The following is a 19,644-nucleotide window of genomic DNA, read 5'->3' as shown; positions in this document are numbered from 1 at the left end:
CAAGTAATTGTTAAGATTAGTTCATAAAATATAAAGCAACCAATAAAAGTGATTATATATCTAAAACTAATGAAAGTTTAATGTAGAGAAGAAATTTTATTACAACCAATGGTCAACTAAGTAAAATACTCAAATATACTAAACAATAGTGTGAAAAGAGTGGTTTCATTGTTAAAGAAAACACCCACATAATCTGCCTAGACATAACACACTTAGACATTTTCAATATCATTCACTCCCAAGATAGACAAAAGAATTAAGTTTAAAGAAAAGTGTGTTACTTCACGTTTGGTGAAGACCTCTAGCTTATTTTAAAGATGAGATTTACTTTTAAAACCCAAGATAGTTTGGGTCAGGTTACCTGAACGAGTACTTTTTCCTGATTTGCAGTAAATTAGTCTTGCATACAATTTTCACAGACAGCTTTGTATGGAATACAGTATAGTCCAAATGAAGGACTATTAGTGTGTGTATGATGGTAAGGGAGCTGTCGTAGAATAATAATTTGCGATTGTTATATTCACCTCTAGTCAAAAAAGACATATGTAGGCTTTTTATGCACTCATAATAATGTTGAATTCAAAACTACTTCTAAATTATACATTCAGACATGGTCAGAGAGCAATTAGCTAATTATGTGAACACTAACACTAACTGTAGTTCTCTTTCATATTTGATCACATGAGATGAAGTGGGTAAGGTATTAATCTGTGACAGGAAGTGCCAAGTTTTAGTCCATCTTCAGCCATAGAAGCTCATTGGTTGACTTGTTACTTACTTTCTGTCTGCCCAATCTACCACCCAGGGTTATTGTGAGAATGTACATGTGATAGTTTATGAATTTAAGATGTTTGGAAAAAATGTTGAATCTTACGTAAGCCAGCAAGAGACATTATTAGGATAGAAGCAAAATAATTTGAATTTCCATTTATCTTTGAAGCAAGGTAGGTTTGCTTAGTGGCATGCAAAGACATTCTGTGGAAGGACATGTAGCAACTGCCTCAGATAGCTACCACTTGCACTTGTGGTGATAAAAAAGTAACTTTGCTTTCATACTAGACTTCAGAAGAGCTCATTTTCATGTTTGTAATAACATTGACAATGTGTATTCTGTATAAATAACAAAAGAATTTTGTTTCAGATGGTAAAATTGTATTGTTATGAACTTGTTAATATTTTTCTCTTTCAGCCCCTCATAGAAAGCAAACTTAAGGCATTCAGTATTGGCAAGATGAGTAGTACCAAGAGAACATTAAGCAAAAAGGAACAGGAAGAATTGAAAAAGAAGGTAATTATCACAAAGGATTTGACAGATCATCTATTGAGTTTTTTTTATCAATATAACGATGTATTCAATACAGATTGAGTTTTAAGTAATGTTCAATTACAGCACTTAGCCCTCCCACCTTTCTTACTGATCAACAGCTAAGAAACAATAAATCTATGAAGCATAGTTAAATCAGTGGAGATTTCATTGGTATATCATTGCCAAGCATCCCTAGGCTAAACTACTTGTGTCCTGAAACAGGATCCTCAACAGTCTAGAGACTGTATTGGTGTGCTAGTTGTAACACTTCCAACTTTCTTTCCCCTTCTTCCCAGAATACTTTCTTTAAATTTCCAGCTGTCTTCTTGTTTTGTCAGCTTAGCCACAGCCTCATTTTCCTATAAGAAAGTTAAGAAAAACAACAGTGTGTTTATAATCAGAGTTTGTTGTCAGAAAGAACATCTTATCTGGCTCAGTATATGTGTGGCAGGATAGCAGAGAGCAATAGAAAAATTTACTTATTGTTTTACTTCCTAGACTATTATCAATAAAAGCACTTTATTATGTAGCACCCCCCCCAAAAAAAGGAAGATTTAATACTGGGTTTCCCCGAAAATAAGACTTGGTCTTTTTATTTATTTATTTATTTGTTTGTTTTGACCAAAAGACCCATTAGGTCTTATTTTCGGGGGATGTCTTATTTTTCCCATGTACAGCAGGTGGCGAGCGCGCGGGGGCGGGGCGGGACGACGTTCGGTACAAACAGCAGGGCGCGGCCTGTGCATGGGGTGGAGACGCAGAGCTTCGAAGCACGGCGGCGATTGGGCCAACCTCGGAGCGTGGGGGCGGACCAACTACTGGTATGAGAGAGTTCGGGCGGGGGGGGTGCGCATGCCCTTCTCGTGCCAGGCCGGTCCCTGCAGCCCTGGAGTGGCTGTACTGGATGGCGGGAAGGACTCTGAGGTGGGGGCAGCCAGGTGATGCTCCTCTGGGCAGAGCGGGGGGCCTTTACCCTGGGGATGCTAAGGGGCCGCCTTCCTGGCCTGGCCTGCCTGAGAGGTGAGCGGGGAGGTGGCAGCCCATGGTCAAAATGTTGGTGGAGCCCCGGAGGGCCAAGGAGGGAGCTGAAGTGAGCAGGCATCCTGCCTGCAAAAGCGCCTGTGCCGGCTCTCCCTTCCCTGCCAGAGCCGGAATGCCGCCATGTTTCAGTAGATGCCGGCCTTGCCCTCTGGCTTGCCTGGGCAACTGCTGGAGTGAGACGGGCCCGTTCCAGTGCCTGGAGCCCTTGGGGAGGTTGCCTTGCCACCTGCTTTCTAGCTCTGTCGCATTTCTTTGCCGCCACGGAACTGGAGAGCTTGGTGCACTGCTCTGTCTTCCTCAAAGCGTTCCTTCGCTAGCCTACTTTCCAGCTCTGTTGTGTTTCTCTGCCGCCGGGGAGCTGGAGAGCTTGGCGGACCACCGCGCATCTCTCTTCTCTTCCCCAAAGCATTCATTTGCTAGCCTGCTTTCCAGCTGCGTCTCGTTTCTCTGCTGCTGCTTAAAGGGAAACAAAAGTTTGTGGGAATAAAAAAAACCTTCAATCAGACCTTCCAACTTCGCAAGATCTTTTTTGTCTGTGTGAGAAGTTGGAAGATCTGATTGAACTTTTTTTAGTCCCACAAACTTCTTTTGTTTCCCTGCATGTGGTGGCAGAGAAACGCAATGGAGCTGGAAGTCAGGCTAGCGAACAAATGCTTTGGGGAAGAGAGGGTGGTGTGCCAAGCTCTCCAGCTCCATGGCAGCGGAGAAGCACCATTGTGGCCGCAAGCAACCAGACAGTGGGAGGGGTTGGGTGGGGCCTTAAGTAGGGCTTATTTTTGGGGGTAGGGCTTATATTAGGTGCTTGTGTAAAAGTCAGGAGAGGGCTTATTTTTCAGGTGGGTCTTATTTTCAGGGAAACACAGTGAGAGCATAGATTGAGTTTGGGAATATGTTCTGTTCTTTGCTTTCAAATTTTCTCATTTTTGTTGAGAGGAAAGTCAATTTATATTATGGTCACAGAACAGCATTACAAATAAAAGCATTAAAAAGAACAATAGTAATAAAATAAAATTTAAAAACAGACAAAATAATATATTATAATTAGTGGTGGATTATCAGTGGGCAATTAGAGCCTGCCTAATTTTGTATACAGTATAACAACATTTGGCCACTTTCAAAGAAAGTACTTTGTACTAATATGATAACAGCAGTTGTACATAAAAAGAGATCAGTATTTCCTGGGTATTTTATTAGTTGAGGTGGTATAAAGCAAGTCCATGAGTCCTTTATAGAAGATACAATGTAGCAGGAGATGAGCTGCAGCATCAATGGACCTTGTCCACAAGGGCACAATTTGTTTTAGTTATTTATACAGGTTGCTGCCCATCTTACCATAAGATAACTCTGGGTGGCTTATAGCCTTAAAATATGTCTATACATGTACAATTAAAACATAATTAAAATCGGACATTAAAACCTAATGACACATGGGGAGAGCAGGGACGAAGTTGGAGGAGCTGGAATCTTAATATTTGATCAACCACCTCCACTGTGCTGGTTCCTCCACTGGGGCCCCAAGCTAAGTGGCAGAGCCATATCTTTAGGCCCTTAGGAAAGGATAGGAAAGTTTGGGCCAACCTCACATCAGGGGGCAAGATGTTCCAGAGGGCAGGAGCAACTTCCTCCTGGACCTGACCAGCTGGAATAATCAGGCCGACAGAACCCGCAGCATGCCTCCTCTGCCGGCACAAGTGGGACAGGCCGATCCCAGTGGAGTGAGATGGTGGCTCATACGTTATTTTTGTATCGGCTCTCCAAAATTGGTATGGGAAGTGCATTGCAGCAGGCTAAAGTTAATGCTCTTTGGATTTTTGAGACAGTTATACAATGTGAGTATCTTGCTTGCTTTAAAAGGGAGAGTTGAGAGGAAAACATTTCATATGCTTGTTTCTGATTTTGGGTAAAATGAATTTAAAGGTGTATTTTTAAAAACAACAACACTGAGTTTGTTAAGATTGTCAAAATTATTGAATCTGACTGCTTGGAGATAAAATATGTACTCAAACAGAATATTTATTATTAGTTAATTTAATGGTCTGTGATCTACTTACCCCAAAGTGGACCAATTCAGGTTTTATTTTCATATTACAGTACGCTTGAAAGGGAAGATTACATGTTCTAATTCATCATCATATTATTTTTAGGGGTGTATTTGTTATGAAAAATCTAGAATTGGAACAAATTTCCTGGGAACCAAGTTTGTTTTGATTTAAATTTAGCAAATGATACATGCCTTGTTAATATTTGCAGGTAGTTGAAATAAAGTATTTGATTAGGAGAAATAAGCACATTGAATATTGTTTAAATGTTAAATTCAAACCATACTGGCACATTATTTTCATTGGACTCTTTTACAAGTCACAAGGGCTTCTTTTATTTAAATTCAAAGGAAAAATGTTCAAGGCAAACACCCTCCTTAGGGGCATCTTTTGAAAATTAAGTGAAGTCTTAGAAATATCGTATTTGATAAGAGTACTCTTTTCCATGCAGCTTCTTCTATTATTTGAAAACTCGCTGTTGCTAATAGGTTTCTGCAGATGTCTGGAATAAGTTATAGGTAGGAAGCTGGATGTAGTTGATGGTTTCATTAATGATAATTTGTGTAACATTTTGGGGACTATAGGAGGATGAAAAGGCAGCTGCAGAAATATATGAAGAATTCCTTGCTGCATTTGAAGGAAGTGATGGCAATAAAGTGAAAACATTTGTCAGAGGAGGTATTGTTAATGCCTCTAAAGGTAAGGCTTATTACAATATTATCCAGGAAAGAGATAAGGTTCCAAGAGTTATTTTAAATAAAATATTAAATTTTACATAATTTGTGCTGCCTTCAGATTTGCATTTCAGATAGATTACAATAATGGGTATTTATTAAAATGCTGTTATATTGTTAATGGTTCTTATATGAGTAACTAGATGATCATAATGGTATATTTCATTATATGCATCCTTATAATTTTTAAATAGCTGAACCCATCTCCATTTTTCCTGGCAATGGTCTTTCTATGAAACAGATTAATTTCAAAAATAGTTTGACTAAGATATGAGCAGAGGTCTTTAAAGGGCAACTTTGAGCATAATGAAACCTGTATGTGCCCTTAAACTGGCTCTTTTGAAACTTGTTACTGTTTAATTATTTTTATGATGTTTGTTTCATCAGAACATGATACAGATGAAAAACGAGGAAAAATCTACAAACCTTCATCACGATTTGCAGATCAAAAAAACCAGCAGAATCAGTCATCTTCTAATGAAAGACCTCCATCCCTTCTAGTGATAGACACCAAAAAACCAGTAAGCTTATATATTTTTTAGAAATAATTGTTACTTCCATGTTCAAGTATATTAGTTATTTATATAGTTATATAGTGCTTTTCAGGTGAATTTTACAAAGCAAACTTGAGAGCCTTTGAATCTGTCTTGGCTCTTGGCAAAGGTCTGGATTACCCCCTGCAGTTTTCTTGGCAAAATGTGACTTGCCATTGCATTATTTCTAGGGCTGAGACAGTGATTGGCCCAAGATCTCCCAAATCACGCATAAGGTGGGACTAGCATTCATGGTCTCCCAGTTTCTAGCCCACTGCTTTAACCACCACACCAAACTGGGTTTCTGTATGAAAATTCTTATAGTGTCAACCACTGACTTGATATTAACAATGAAATGGTCCATAATCTACCTGTTGCATTTAATTTTTAAAATGTTGTTAGTAAGATATAGAAAGTCTATACAATCATTCTAGAATAGATGTTATAAAGATATACCATATTTTTTGGAAAAAAAGGCTTCTGTAGGAGTCAGCTGATTTTGCCCTTTTTAGTCAGAAATAAAGATATTTCTGGTTCTGGATAGTTCTGGCTACTAGCCAAAACAAAATTTAGGGGCTGCATTCCTTTTATTCAGCTATTTTTCAGTCTTACTACTTAAATAAATAACCAATATATTTTAATTCCATGAGAATCGTGGCTTCCAGATTTTGGATGCATTCTATAAGCTAGCCCACGTGACACCTGGGTTCAAAAATAGTTGTCCTATGATGCATCGTTTCACCCGGTTAAAGGTTGCATACCTGCAAGTTTTGAATAATGGCAGAACTTTTAATGTACTGGAAAAGTTTTTAAAAATTCAGTGAAGTACTCAAGAGAAGTATTTGTTTTGAAAGTAATATGCTGAACTGTATAGCACAGGGGTCCCCAACCTGTGGGCTATGGCCTATTGGGACACTGGGCTGTGTGAGTGGCTGGCTGGGGTGCACGTATGTGTATGCGTGCATAGCCCCACTCAAGCGAGCGATGTGGGTGTTCACGGCACCACTTGCATGAGCAGTGGGTGTTCGTGCGTGCACGGGTTTACCCCTCCCACAAAACCATCCTTTCCCCCTCACTCCCCCTGCTCCAGGCCACCAACCCAAAAGATTGGGGAACTCTGGTATAGCACAGTCAAATATGAGGGAATGTTTTACGACATTTTGTATTACGTAATAAAGCACCTTATAATTTTTTATCATAAAAATATTTTAGAAAATTTGCCACATAAAATTTGTGGGAGTCATAAGTTCCAGATTTTGGATGAATTCTAAAGTCATCCTATTTGATGAACCTGAATTGAAAATATTTTGCCCTATGATGTGCATTGTTAAAGGTTACAGTCCTGAGAGTTTTAGTTGTATACTAGACAACCTGTGCCTCCTTTCAGAAGGTCATCCTTTCAAGGACATTTCCTTACCCGATTCCTCTATGTTTTCAACAGTGACAGAGTTTCTAATGGAAAAGATGGGATATATTCAGATATGTATCTGCCTTGAAAATAGTCTATGTTGAGCTGTACAACATAGTCAAACCTCAGCACAGGAAATCTTTTACGACATTTTGTATTATGTCATAAACTCTTTTTATGGTAACATTTATGCCATATAATGTTTTATAAAATTCACCAAATTTCAATTCCATGGGAATCATAGGTCTTGGATTTTGGATGCATTCTGTAAATTAGGCCATTTGACGTACCTTGGTCCAAAATGTTTTGCTGTATGGTATGTTTTGTCCAGTTAAAGGTTACAGAAATCAGAGTTATAGGTAGATTGATAAGACAGTGCAGTGGAAAGAAAGGACTTTTGATGATTTAATGTTAGTTTTTCATATTGCCTTGATAAAATTATTTATACATCTGCAATAACCAATAAACAGGTGCAGCAATGTATAAACTTAATAATAAAACTTTAACTGTATTACTTTTACCTGTATGTTTTCTTACCCCTTCCGTTTTTTCAGATTGGGTTTTCAAACTACCCTCTTAAATATTTATATTGATAGAGTTTTTAAAAGAGTAATCGTGTGCATAATTAAACAGTCTTCAAATTGTTTCAGCCTTTGAAGAAGGGGGAAAAAGAAAAGAAAAAGAGCAATTTGGAGCTTTTTAAAGAAGAACTAAAACAGTAAGTATTTTATTTATAGATTAAAATACATGGTGGTAATCAAAATAGTTCCAAAGTAGATTTTTGGTGTATGTAAAGGATTTGTTTTGTAAGATGTCCCTCCATTTTGGAAGTGAAAAACAGTTTCCTCTTTGTTTCCTTGTCTTTCATGTCTTAAATAAGAACCATTTTGTAAGTTTTTTTTTTTTGCTTCAGCAATGGGCAATGGCATTAAATGCACTTTCAGCAAGGCTATCATGAAAACCAAAAACAATTGAATAATTAGGCAGCAATATAAGAGGTTGCTCAAACCATCTCTACGTGAGTACTAAGAAATCAGCTGTAGCGATCTTTCTAATTAGTGGAATTAAGCTTTACGCATTAGGAGTATTGGGTTGAAAATTTAGTTCCCTATCCTTCAAATGATAAAGGACCAAAATAGCAGGGACCTAACAGAGGCAGAAGAGATTAAGAAGAGATGGCAAAATTACACAGAAGAACTATACAAGAATGAGCTTAACGTCCCTGATAATCACAATGAGGTGGTCACTGACCTCGAGCCAGACATCCTAGAATGTGAAGTGAAGTGGGCCTTAGAAAAGCTGAGCAACAACAAAGCTAGTGGAGGTGACAGTATTCCAGCTGAGCTATTCAAAATCTTAAAAGACGATGCAGTAAAAGTGCTACACTCAATTTGCCAGCAAATTTGGAAAACTCAACAGTGGCCACAGGATTGGAAAAGATCAGTTTACATTCCAATTCCAAAGAAAGGCAGTGCCAAAGAATGTTCAAACTATCGCACCATTGCACTCATTTCTCATGCTAGTAAAGTTATGCTTAAAATCCTACAAGCTAGACTCCAGCAGTATGTGGATCGAGAACTACCAGAAGTACAGGCAGGATTTCGAAGAGGCAGAGGAACTAGAGATCAAATAGCCAACATACGCTGGATCATGGAGAAAGCTAGAGAGTTCCAGAAAAACATCTACTTCTGCTTCATTGACTATGCTGAAGCCTTTGATTGTGTGGATCATAACAAACTGTGGCAAGTTCTTAAAGAGATGGGAGTACCAGAACATCTTATTTGTCTCTTGAGAAACCTATATGCGGGCCAAGAAGCAACAGTGAGAACTGGACACGGAACTACTGATTGGTTCCAAATTGGGAAAGGTGTCTGGCAAGGCTGTATACTGTCGCCTTGCCTATTTAACTTATATGCAGAGCACATCATGAGAAAGGCAGGGCTAGAGGAGTCAAAAGTTGGAATTAAGATTGCTGGAAGAAATATCAACAACCTAAGATATGCAGATGATACCACTCTAATGGCAGAAAGTGAAGAGGAACTGAAGAGTCTCTTGTTGCGTGTGAAGAAGGAGAGTGCAAAAGTTGGGTTGAAACTAAACATTAAGAAAACCAAGATCATGGCATCCGGCCCTCTCAATTCCTGGCAAATAGATGGGGAAGAAATGGAGGTAGTGACAGATTTTATTTTCCTGGGCTCCAAGATCACTGCAGATGGGGACTGTAGTCAAGAAATTAAAAGACGCTTGCTCCTGGGGAGGAAAGCCATGGCAAATCTAGACAGCACACTAAAAAGCAGAGACATCACCCTGTCAACAAAAGTACGTATAGTCAAGGCTATGGTCTTCCCAGTTGCAATGTATGGCAGTGAAAGTTGGACCATAAGAAAGGCTGAGCGCAAAAGAATTGAGGCCTTTGAACTCTGGTGCTGGAGAAGACTCCTGCGAGTCCCTTGGACTGCAAGGCGATCAAACCAGTCAGTCTTAGAGGAGATCAACCCTGACTGCTCTTTAGAAGGCCAGATCCTGAAGCTAAAACTCAAATACTTTGGCCACCTAATGAGGAGGAAGGACTCACTGGAGAAGAGCCTAATGCTGGGAAAGATTGAGGGCAATAGAAGAAGGGGACGACAAAGAATGAGGTGGCTGGATGGAGTCACTGAAGCAGTAGGCGTGAGCTTAAATGGACTCCAGAAGATGGTAGAGGACAGGAAAGCCTGGAGGAACATTGTCCATAGGGTCGCGATGGGTCGGACACGACTTCGCAACTAACAACAACAACAATCCTTCAAAATTTATAGACAAAGATCTTCAAAAAGACTATTACTAGTACAAATTTTAAAATTTAAAATTTTTAAATTTTAAGAAAGTACTTCTATGTCCTATAAGAAATCCAAAGCATTCTTCTTCTGATAGTACTTTCTGTGTTCTCCAAAGAAGTTTTCACATATTACTAATTCCCCAAATCTCTCCAGATACAAGAAGAATTTCCCAAAATATATTTTTTCTTAGAAAGTCCCTCTTTGTGTGTTTCACTTTTTCTCACTGATTATGCAGAAAATAAAATAATCATATTTCAGGAAAACTAAATCACTTGAAAAGTAATCAAGAATCATTTAGAGAAGACTGGCAGTCTTCTCCCTCTAATTCATATAATTCTCCTTATGGGAATAAGGTATCAGAGTTTTCAAGCCCCTGACACAAGCCTAAGCACTTTCTAATTTTTCAGTATTGGTTTCTGGAGGAATCTCACTATTAATTCCTGGATTCCTCATTAAAATAACTGATGTTTACTTTGCACTGTTTTCAGTAGACTGCACTTACAGGCCCTTTTTGAAAACTATGCTGAATGTACAATGATCTAGTAGCAGTCATTGTCTTTTGGTCCACTTATCCTTTATTTACATGGAATTATAGTTTTTTTAGAATTGATAATATTCTTAATGTTAAACAGCTAACAATATGATATCTACGAATGGGGAAGAATAATATGAGGTTTCTGGATTTCAGCTTAATCTGTCTCAAATTCAGTGTGTAATGAACTGAATGAACCTGTTCTGTCCCAGCCTACTACGTCCTTGTTACTTCACAAGGCAACCCCTAATTTAGCAGTAGACTGGATAAATAAACCCTTTTATTGAAGTTACAGACGTTGTCCACAAACAGAACAGAGCACAAGCCAACAGGAAATAACTCACTGGTAACATAAAGAGACCATCACACAGAAGTTCTTTGTAAACAGTTGCCTCCAGCAACACATTCCTTTTTTGTTACGCAGCCCCCAAGGTGTGGCTTCTCACTGCTTTCTCCTTCTTCCCTGGAGTCGCCCTATTGCTTCCCTCTGATTTACTTGTGTGACCTGTCTATGTTTCCAAGTGTCTCTGAGGTCTTCCAGCTGTGCTTCCTCCAAATCTGACTCTGCCTCCCAGCCCAGCTGGCTTTCAGCTTGACCACAAGTGAAGTGGCCAGGTTCTTCCTCACTTTGTAAGTCTGGTAACTCATCAGAGCCTTCCTCCGACTCTGATGGCTCCCCAGGCCCCTCCTCCTCCTCCTCTGATTCCCCGGACTCAGCTGCCAGATCACAGGCTGGCACGGAATCCCAACAGAACCACTGATACAGTTCTAGCATAGAAAGGTGTACTAGATCTCTAAAACCTCTTGGGAAAGGTTCATTAATTGGAGTAGGAAAAAGGAATAGATTGCACAAAGGCATGGAGGTTTTTTTTTAAATGCCTCAAATATTATATGGTCGTCTGTCAGGTTTCTGTCTGCTGTTTTGTATTATTCAGACTACTTGTCTAGATAGATTTTTTTTCAGCTCTCTGATATCAGGCTGATCATGGTATGGCTTTTCTATTTTGATGCTTCCTTCTATCCTTTAGAAAGCCATCTTTTAAAACTCTCAGCTATACCTTTCTGCTCTCAAAATGACATTTTTAATAATCTCATATATATGAAAAGGGTAATAAACAACTGTTTTATTAATTAGGAAACATAGGTTTCCACAAGAGAGAGTGCCATTTAGATTTTAATAGTATTTTTTCTTTTTCCAACCTTGGAAATCTCTTCTCATCATTTCTTTCTGTGCCCACAGTATCCACCCCATTTTTTAATTATGTTTTCATCTAAGCTCCTTGGAACAAGTAATTCCACATGCACCCACTGGATAGAAGTCTGTATCACTTTGATTTATGAGTCTTACTGCCTCGGGACAGTTCCTTCTGTATTTTTATTTTATTTTAATTTTATTTTTTTATTACATTTATATCCCGCCCTTCTCCGAAGACTCAGGGCGGCTTACAAGCTTAGCAGTAGTGGGTACTTGGTGACATTTTCAATTTGTACCATCTTAGGGTTACTCTCAAAAGTGTATTTTCTATTTTTACAACTGTCTAACCGTGCAAACTCTTTTTCTGCCTCAAGCTGAGCTGTCAGATTGGATATGACAGCAGTACTTTCATCTAAGTTATAATATATTTAGCCTGCCAAGCAGTAAAGGGAGATATAATTCATAGTAGGTGTCTCAGATTGAAAGGACGTTTTTATAGTGAGTAGTAATATTTTGCTTCTTTGAGAGATCTTTACCCATGGCCTAAACCTGGATACTCAAACTCTTCAGGTCATCAGCACTTTTATGAAGTTTCAGATTGTTCATCAATCACCAAACATTTATTACATGAAAATAATTTAATAAATACTATTTTGACTAATAGCAGCATGAATAGTAATAATAAAGAAGAAAGTGTGCATAATTGGTGTGGCAATACCTGGGTAATAGAAGACAAAGAATTGGAGAAGATCACAAAGTATCAAGATCTGGAAATCAAAGTTGAAAGATTTTGGGATAAATTGATCATGGTGGTTGCAGTGGTTATTGGCACTACTGGGTGCCGTACCAGAAATATCTTCGGTGGCACTTAGAAAATCTGAGTATGGACAAAATTTCTGTCTGTCCATTACACTGCTTGGATATATACTATATTGATGCATTACAACATCCTAGGTTCTTGGGAGCAACTTGATGAGTATGAGTAGTATGAGTATGAATCACCAGCTGGCAGCTGTGATTTCATATTTTTGGGTAAATAACAAGAACAGCCACAACAATAATGGTTAGACCTATTAACCTTTGGAGATTATTGTTGACCACTTTGGAGAACCCTGATGTAAATAATTTCTGTTTTAAACATATTTCATGTTAAAACTTACATGTTTTCAAATGGTAAAATAAGTTAAAACAATTTGATTTATTTTTTAATGATAATAACTATTAGAATTGAAGCTGCTTAATAGTTTTATAAAATATCTCTTACAGAATTCAAGAAGAGCGTGATGAAAGACATAAAACTAAAGGTAGATTAAGTCGTTTTGAGCCACCTCAGTCTGATTCTGATGGCCAACGCCGTTCCAGTAAGTAATCATTATTGTATTATGGTATTGTAATTCTATAAAAACTTGAAACTAAATAGACATCCTATCTTTCTTTTAGTGGATGCACCTTCAAGAAGAAATAGATCTTCAGGTGGTAATATAGTTTTATAACTTAATTATGTGCTTAGTTAATTTAAAATGGATGCATTGAATTACAACTTGTTTTCTTTGTTTTAGTACTGGATGACTACGCTCCAGGTTCACATGATGTTGGAGATCCAAGTACAACAAATTTGTATCTTGGAAACATTAATCCCCAGGTAATACTTACTTAAAAACATTCATTGCTATGAACTCCGTATGTAACTTTTTCATAACATAAGTATGCAAATATTATTGTGCATGTTTACTGATAATCCTTTATATAAATATTTTAGAGAGGAAGGGAATGTTGATAATGATTTATATAAAAATCACCACTTGAATTAGTGGTTGAATAAAGATTTTTGTCCAGAATTTCTCATAATATTATGAGGGTACTTAATTAAACCATGCTCTCAAAATTTTAAATGTGTCTGGGTGTCAGGCACAAAAGATCAGGTTCACTCACACAAGAAGGTCCAAATGAACTGATTTATTGCAAAAAGCGTATGCCCGAAAATCTTCTCACCTAATTGTCAGGAGTTACATAAACTATGGGATTATGAACCATGTTTTATTGCCGTGTGAACAAATCATTAGAGTATCTGGATGTTGTGATGTTTTTTTATCATACCATTCTATTAAAAATCTTCCAATCTTTTCTTGTTGTACCCACAGAATATAGGATAAGCACTTTCTTTTGAGACATACTTCATTCTCTTTTCTGTCTCTAGATGAATGAAGAGATGTTGTGCCAAGAATTTGGACGTTTTGGACCTTTGGCAAGTGTGAAAATTATGTGGCCAAGGACTGATGAAGAAAGAGCAAGAGAAAGGAATTGTGGATTTGTTGCCTTCATGAATAGGAGAGATGCTGAACGTGCCCTAAAGAATTTAAATGGTACTAAAGGATTGAAATTAACTTCCCTATATAAGATATCAGGAGGAACATTGAACCAAGCAAGGTGTTCCAATGAAAATCATTGCATGGGAAAGATTTACTTACTTAGTTGTCTCTGCTTTGTTATGAAAATCTTAACTAAAGATTTTCATTATCTTTTATTTTGTTTATTTATTTTATTATATTTATATACCGCCCTTTCCCGAAGGACTCAGGGCGGTTTACAGGGTGATTAAAACAAAAAATACAAAAGTTAAAAACAGTTAAAAAAATTATATCCATCCCTGAACAAATAAAAACCCAGTTAAAATTAAAATTAAAATTAAAATTCTCAGCCTGGGCCAGAGAGCTCGAAGAGCCAGGTCTTCAGGTCCCGGCGGAATGAACGGAGGTTGGGGGCAGTCCTCAGCTCCACTCGCAGCTGGTTCCAAAGGGCAGGAGCACCCACTGAGAAGGCCCTATCCCTGGGTGTTGTCCGCCGGCAATCTCTTACCGGCGGTACCCTGAGAAGACCCTCCCTGTGGGAGCGCACTGGACAAAGGGAGCTTGATGCTGGCAGCAGGTGTTCCCTCAGATTTAAGATTTTTGAAGTTAAGAAATTAGTAGGTGCAGATGAATTAATTTATCAGATTGCCTGCTAAGTTCATATAACTGAGCTTTTTTCCTCAGAGGAATTTATTTTATATTTAGTTTCGTATTCTTATTTCTACTTATTTGAAAACAAGAAAATGTGTACTCCAGGTTTAGCTCTTAATAGTATTTGGATGATTTGAATCCAGTTATTGCAGTTATGTAACTGTGTGCATGTCAACAAAGTCCTATTATGTCCATTTTTACATTATATGAAATACCTTGATGTGAAAACTGATCTTTGGACGTTGCAGTGTTTAATTACTACAAGTAGTCCTTGACTTACAACAGTTCATTTAGTGACCGTTGAAAGTTACAATGGCACTGAAAAAAGTGACTTACAACCATTTTTCATACTTAGGACCATTGCAGCATTTTCCGTGGTCACATGATCCAAATTCAGATGCTTGGGATCAGATTCATATTTATGATGGTTTCAGTATCCTAAGATCGTGATCAACTTTTGCGACCTTCTGACGAGCAAAGTTAATGGGGAATCCAGATTTACTTAACCACATTATTAACATAACAAACGGAATGATTCATTTAATAACTGGCAAGAAAATTTGTAAAACGGGGCAAATGTTTCACTTAACAACATATGTTTTAGGCTCAATTTTGGTCGTAACTTGAGAACTATCTGTACAGGATTCCTAGTCAGACATATTTAAAAACTAACTCCAATACAGAGTTCATTTCTGTTGCATGATATGTATGGTAGACAACAGTGATCTATGTGAGGACCTGTTTTCATTGAAACACTGATAATGCAGTTTCTAAATCAGTACAATTCTTGCATTCCCCAGGCAAGATGATCATGTCTTTTGAAATGAAATTAGGCTGGGGCAAAGCTGTTCCTATTCCTCCTCATCCTATATATATTCCTCCTTCAATGATGGAACATACCCTTCCACCACCACCTTCGGGTCTGCCATTTAATGCTCAGCCCAGAGAGAGACTGAAGAATCCTAATGCTCCAATGTTGCCACCACCTAAAAACAAAGAAGATTTTGAGAAGGTAAAAAGTTACTCAGGGCCATACAACTTCTGTATGATAGTATTTGAAACTCTGTGATAGAATTGCACAATTCAATTATTAGTTTTACTTAATTGTTCCCTGCCTTAGTTTAAGGAGCCTCATTCCCTTGTCATGTTTGGGCTACATAATTGGGCTTTGTTTTTAATTGCACTTTTAAATCTGGCCACCATGTGTTTTCCCCTTCCACACTCCCTGGTTTTTTTCTCCTCTGTCCCCCTTTTGTTAGCTGCCAGATTTGCAGTCTCTAAATTATTTTTTTAAAGGCTACATTTAAATTCAGGCAGATTGATTAATTAGGATGACTTCACATGTTTCTAAGTAAAAAGCTATTTCAGAAATTAAATCGGTAGTTGATAATAACTCTTAGGATAGTTAGCGGATTTTTTAAAAACAAATGGTAAGTAACTTTTAAACACAAGTGATATCACATTGTTTTAATACTTTCATGAAGTTTCTTAGGTTTGACAGGGTTGAGAACTAATGGCCAGTACAAATATAACAACTCCTGGTTCAAAGAAGCTATAGGATTGCTTACTTTTTAAAAATCTTGTTGCCTTTCTCAGGCAAGTTTTTGGTTTTGGACTGCAAAATTTTAGTGCTGGCTTTAACATAGTTAAGCGTTACTTGGGCAGTGTCAATAATTGTGGTGAAAACCTCTCGGGCTGTTTCTCCATCACATTCTCTAAATCCTGGCTTCCTAGCAGGATTCGAAATCTGGTAAGCCACAGCCTTGGTTAGCCTAAACTATCGCCACTCTCAGTGTGATGCTTAACTGTGATTAAAAACAGATAATTTGAAAAAGTTCCTTTGGAATACATGGGAGCTATATGAAGCCCTCTTTCCAAATCATCAGAGTCATGCATTTTTCCAGTCTTATGCAACTATTCTGTAAGCAGTTCCCAGCTGTTTTCTGACTGTGCATGCACTTCTTTGATGATTCAGAAAGTTGTGATTTGTATGGGCTCCCACATATTCCAAATCACTGCTTTTAAAAGATTTAAACAGCCATAAAAACCAATAATAAAAGTTGGGAGAAGTCAGTCTCCAGAAAGGAGGGATGGAAAATTAGTATTTAATACCATACCCTGATCACATAAACATGGTGGAAACACCAAAAATGTTAGCTTGCATAGGACTAATTTAGTAAATAGAAAATATGATTCCATTTTCTGAATATGTCTTCATCTGGCAAGCCCCTTCATATGCATGTGGTGGGTTTGTCTATGTACATTGAGGCTTTTATTTTTTTTTAAATAGCTTTTCTATGCTGCATGAGTAACTTGTTTTGCAACCTGAAGATGTTGAAAATAGCAATTGATGCAGTAAAAGGGAAACTGCTATTGAGAAAAGTAAAAGCCCTACTCTACACATGGACATTTGTGCCTAATCCTATGGGCTGTTATCAGTATAGTATCTATTCAGTGCATTGATCTACATTCTGTTTGGAATGTCTTTTGCAATTTGTGAACATTTTGTTCACCACACACAATAATTTGCTATGTAATTGCATAGTCTATAACTTTGCAGCAGTGATTGTCTGCAAAACATGTGATAGATGTGTAGTATTTTCAATGCATATGTATTTTTTGCTTGTTACTTGTTAACAATACTCACATATTCTATGTTTATTATCTGATGTGACTTCATATACAGACTCTGTCGCAAGCCATAGTCAAAGTGGTTATCCCAACAGAAAGGTACATGTTTTTCTTTATTATTACTGATCTAAATATAGCGACTATCCCATTTGGATTTTATATAAATTGTGATGTTGAGGAAAAGTTTAGTCTTGACTGAGCAATGGTTGCTTTGTAGGTGTGAGAATGTTAAGGCTTACCATCTATGTTAAACTGTCTTACTAGTATTTTAGTTCAGTTGTAGGATTAAATGGAATGAAGTTGGAATTATTTTAGTGGATGGCTACAAAGAAACCCCAGTTTTTCTCAACTTTATGCCTTAAAAATGTTTTAGATTGTACCTTTCACTGTGTCTAGATAGCATACAGGACCAGATTACTGTGGGTGGTTACTATAAAGCAGATCTAAAGTTATTATGTTGTGAAAAGGTAGACTGTTGTATATCAGTAAAAATCAGTGATTTTATCTTGCCTATTAGTTTAATGATCAAAAGTGTACATTTATTGCATCAGCATGGAGATATTGATTTAATTATATCCAGAATTACAATAATATCTTTGTAAAGGGTTATCATGGAGGATTTTGATGTTGGATCATTAGTTGACTTGTATAATTGAGGTTTGGATGACAGGTCTTTTCTGTAATCTTCTGAAAGGTTTAGCATAGTAATTCATAATTATCTTATCTTTCACTAAATTAAGTGGAGAAAGTATGAGGCGTATCTAAGTACGGCAGGTATAATTTTCATAATAGGGATATAATTTGGTCTACTGTAATTCAGGGCTAAAGGAGTATAGCATATGTTAGGCAAATCCTTGCTCAGTCAAACATAAAGCTCTTCTGAAACATAGCAACACAACACTTGTTTAAAATAAATGAGCACCAAAGATTTCCAAATTCTCTTTGACATTGGCCTTGGTGAACAACACCAGCTGAACTGTCTGCGGCAGCGGGGGACCAGGAAAACATCATGGGATGGATTGGGAAAGTATACAGTTTTTGACCAGACATTGGTACGATCAGCTCCAATTAATGTGGTTTGATTATAACTGAAAGACTACTTTTTGTTGGCCAAATTAATGTTTTAAAAACTATTATCTTTTTGTTTTATGTTATTTTTTATCATAAAATTCATAATGTAACCAGGCTATACATTCTGAAGACAGAAATGCAAGCATCTTTTACATGATGCTTTTTTAAAAAGAGAACAATTTTCAGTGCTGAAGCAGTTATGTGAAATGACTTACGAGAGCCAGGAGAATGTGTTTGCAAATGTTTCCTTATTTTTCTTGTTGTTTAGGATTGAAAACATAACCTTTTTCAAAAAAAGGAATGTTCTAGTTTTGCTCACTGCAGCATTTTAAGAGTCCAACGATAGAAAATATTTCTCTGCATATAAATAAATATATTGGTGAAACTCCTATTTAGAAACCTCTGTTGCAGTTGATGAGAATTCCCATTGTATTAAGTCATTTTATGTCATTTGTGTAATACTCACGTTACACCAATGAAATAAAATGATTTCAGTAATGACATGTAAATGATGTACATTCTAATTAACAGACAATTGTAAATAACAACTGATTCCCTCCATTCAGTCTGTTAAATTAACATTTCACTCTACTGTTGAATTAAAATGGTTTTGATGTTCCAACAAACTGACAGTATGTTTTGGAAGTAGTGAAGAGAGGGATAAACCCACTTGAGTTCTCTGGTGTCATTATTTAGGATTGTAAATTTAGTGGGCTTAAAAGAAGAGGAGGGAATTTTCTCTTTGGAATTCATGAATTTGTTCATGCTGCTTATTTTCATTGTGCTTCTTTGCATTATTTATAGGCTGCATTCTGTCAAGATGTCCTGGTGTAAAAATAAGAAATGGAAAAAAAAGTAAAAATACATTAAGATAAAATGCAGGAATAAAACAGCTTCAGTTAAGATAATCAGAATTAAAAAGAAATAAAACAACACATTTTGAGAGTTAAGATCAAACTAAAATAATTCTGCACTTCTTTTGATGGAGAAGGCATTCTTCAAAAATAATATTACCACTAAAACATCTTTTTTATTTATACTACCTCTCATGCCTCATTGGGAGGAAGGGAGAGCTTTAGGTGATTTCATATGTAAGATAAGTAGTCCTTGAAGTACAAAGAACTATAATCTTAAATTCAGAACCTGAAATTAAGTTTGCAGAACCATTTTAAAATACAATTGCCATAATTCCTCTTAGATTTCTGCAGTGACTAAAATGATAATTATTTGGATATTATGAGCATTACTTTGAAGGATGATAGGAAATTACAAAATAAGTAGAAGGTAACACATTAAAGGCTACTTTTAGTAATTAGTGTTAACTTTTAATTGTATA

At 37.0% G+C, this 19,644-nt stretch overlaps 1 protein-coding gene across 6 annotated transcripts in view; it reads left to right on the top strand.

Moving 5' to 3' along the window:
* Positions 1 to 19,644, top strand: part of U2SURP (U2 snRNP associated SURP domain containing) — a 52,679-nt gene that overhangs the window by 9,052 nt on the left and 23,983 nt on the right. For 2 of the 6 annotated variants that reach the window (XM_083364694.1, XM_083364691.1), the window contains exons 3-13: positions 1,190 to 1,288; positions 1,984 to 2,127; positions 4,971 to 5,085; positions 5,508 to 5,641; positions 7,712 to 7,779; positions 12,874 to 12,968; positions 13,048 to 13,080; positions 13,167 to 13,249; positions 13,805 to 13,970; positions 15,407 to 15,618; positions 17,293 to 17,336. In XM_083364694.1, the coding sequence (XP_083220820.1) occupies positions 1,190 to 1,288; positions 1,984 to 2,127; positions 4,971 to 5,085; positions 5,508 to 5,641; positions 7,712 to 7,779; positions 12,874 to 12,968; positions 13,048 to 13,080; positions 13,167 to 13,249; positions 13,805 to 13,970; positions 15,407 to 15,618; positions 17,293 to 17,336 (1,193 nt within the window). Of the gene's footprint in view, positions 1 to 1,189; positions 1,289 to 1,983; positions 2,128 to 4,970; positions 5,086 to 5,507; positions 5,642 to 7,711; positions 7,780 to 12,873; positions 12,969 to 13,047; positions 13,081 to 13,166; positions 13,250 to 13,804; positions 13,971 to 15,406; positions 15,619 to 17,292; positions 17,337 to 19,644 lie in introns of those variants that run through there. The other 4 variants (XM_083364692.1, XM_083364693.1, XM_083364695.1 and 1 more) reach the window with 4 other exon arrangements.

The sequence above is a fragment of the Vipera ursinii genome (genome assembly GCF_947247035.1).
Source record: "Vipera ursinii genome assembly, chromosome: 5".
NCBI classification, from domain to species: Eukaryota; Metazoa; Chordata; class Lepidosauria; order Squamata; family Viperidae; genus Vipera; species Vipera ursinii.
The sequence above is the reverse complement of the archived record's forward strand: the minus strand, read 5'-3'. Positions and strand labels throughout refer to the sequence as shown.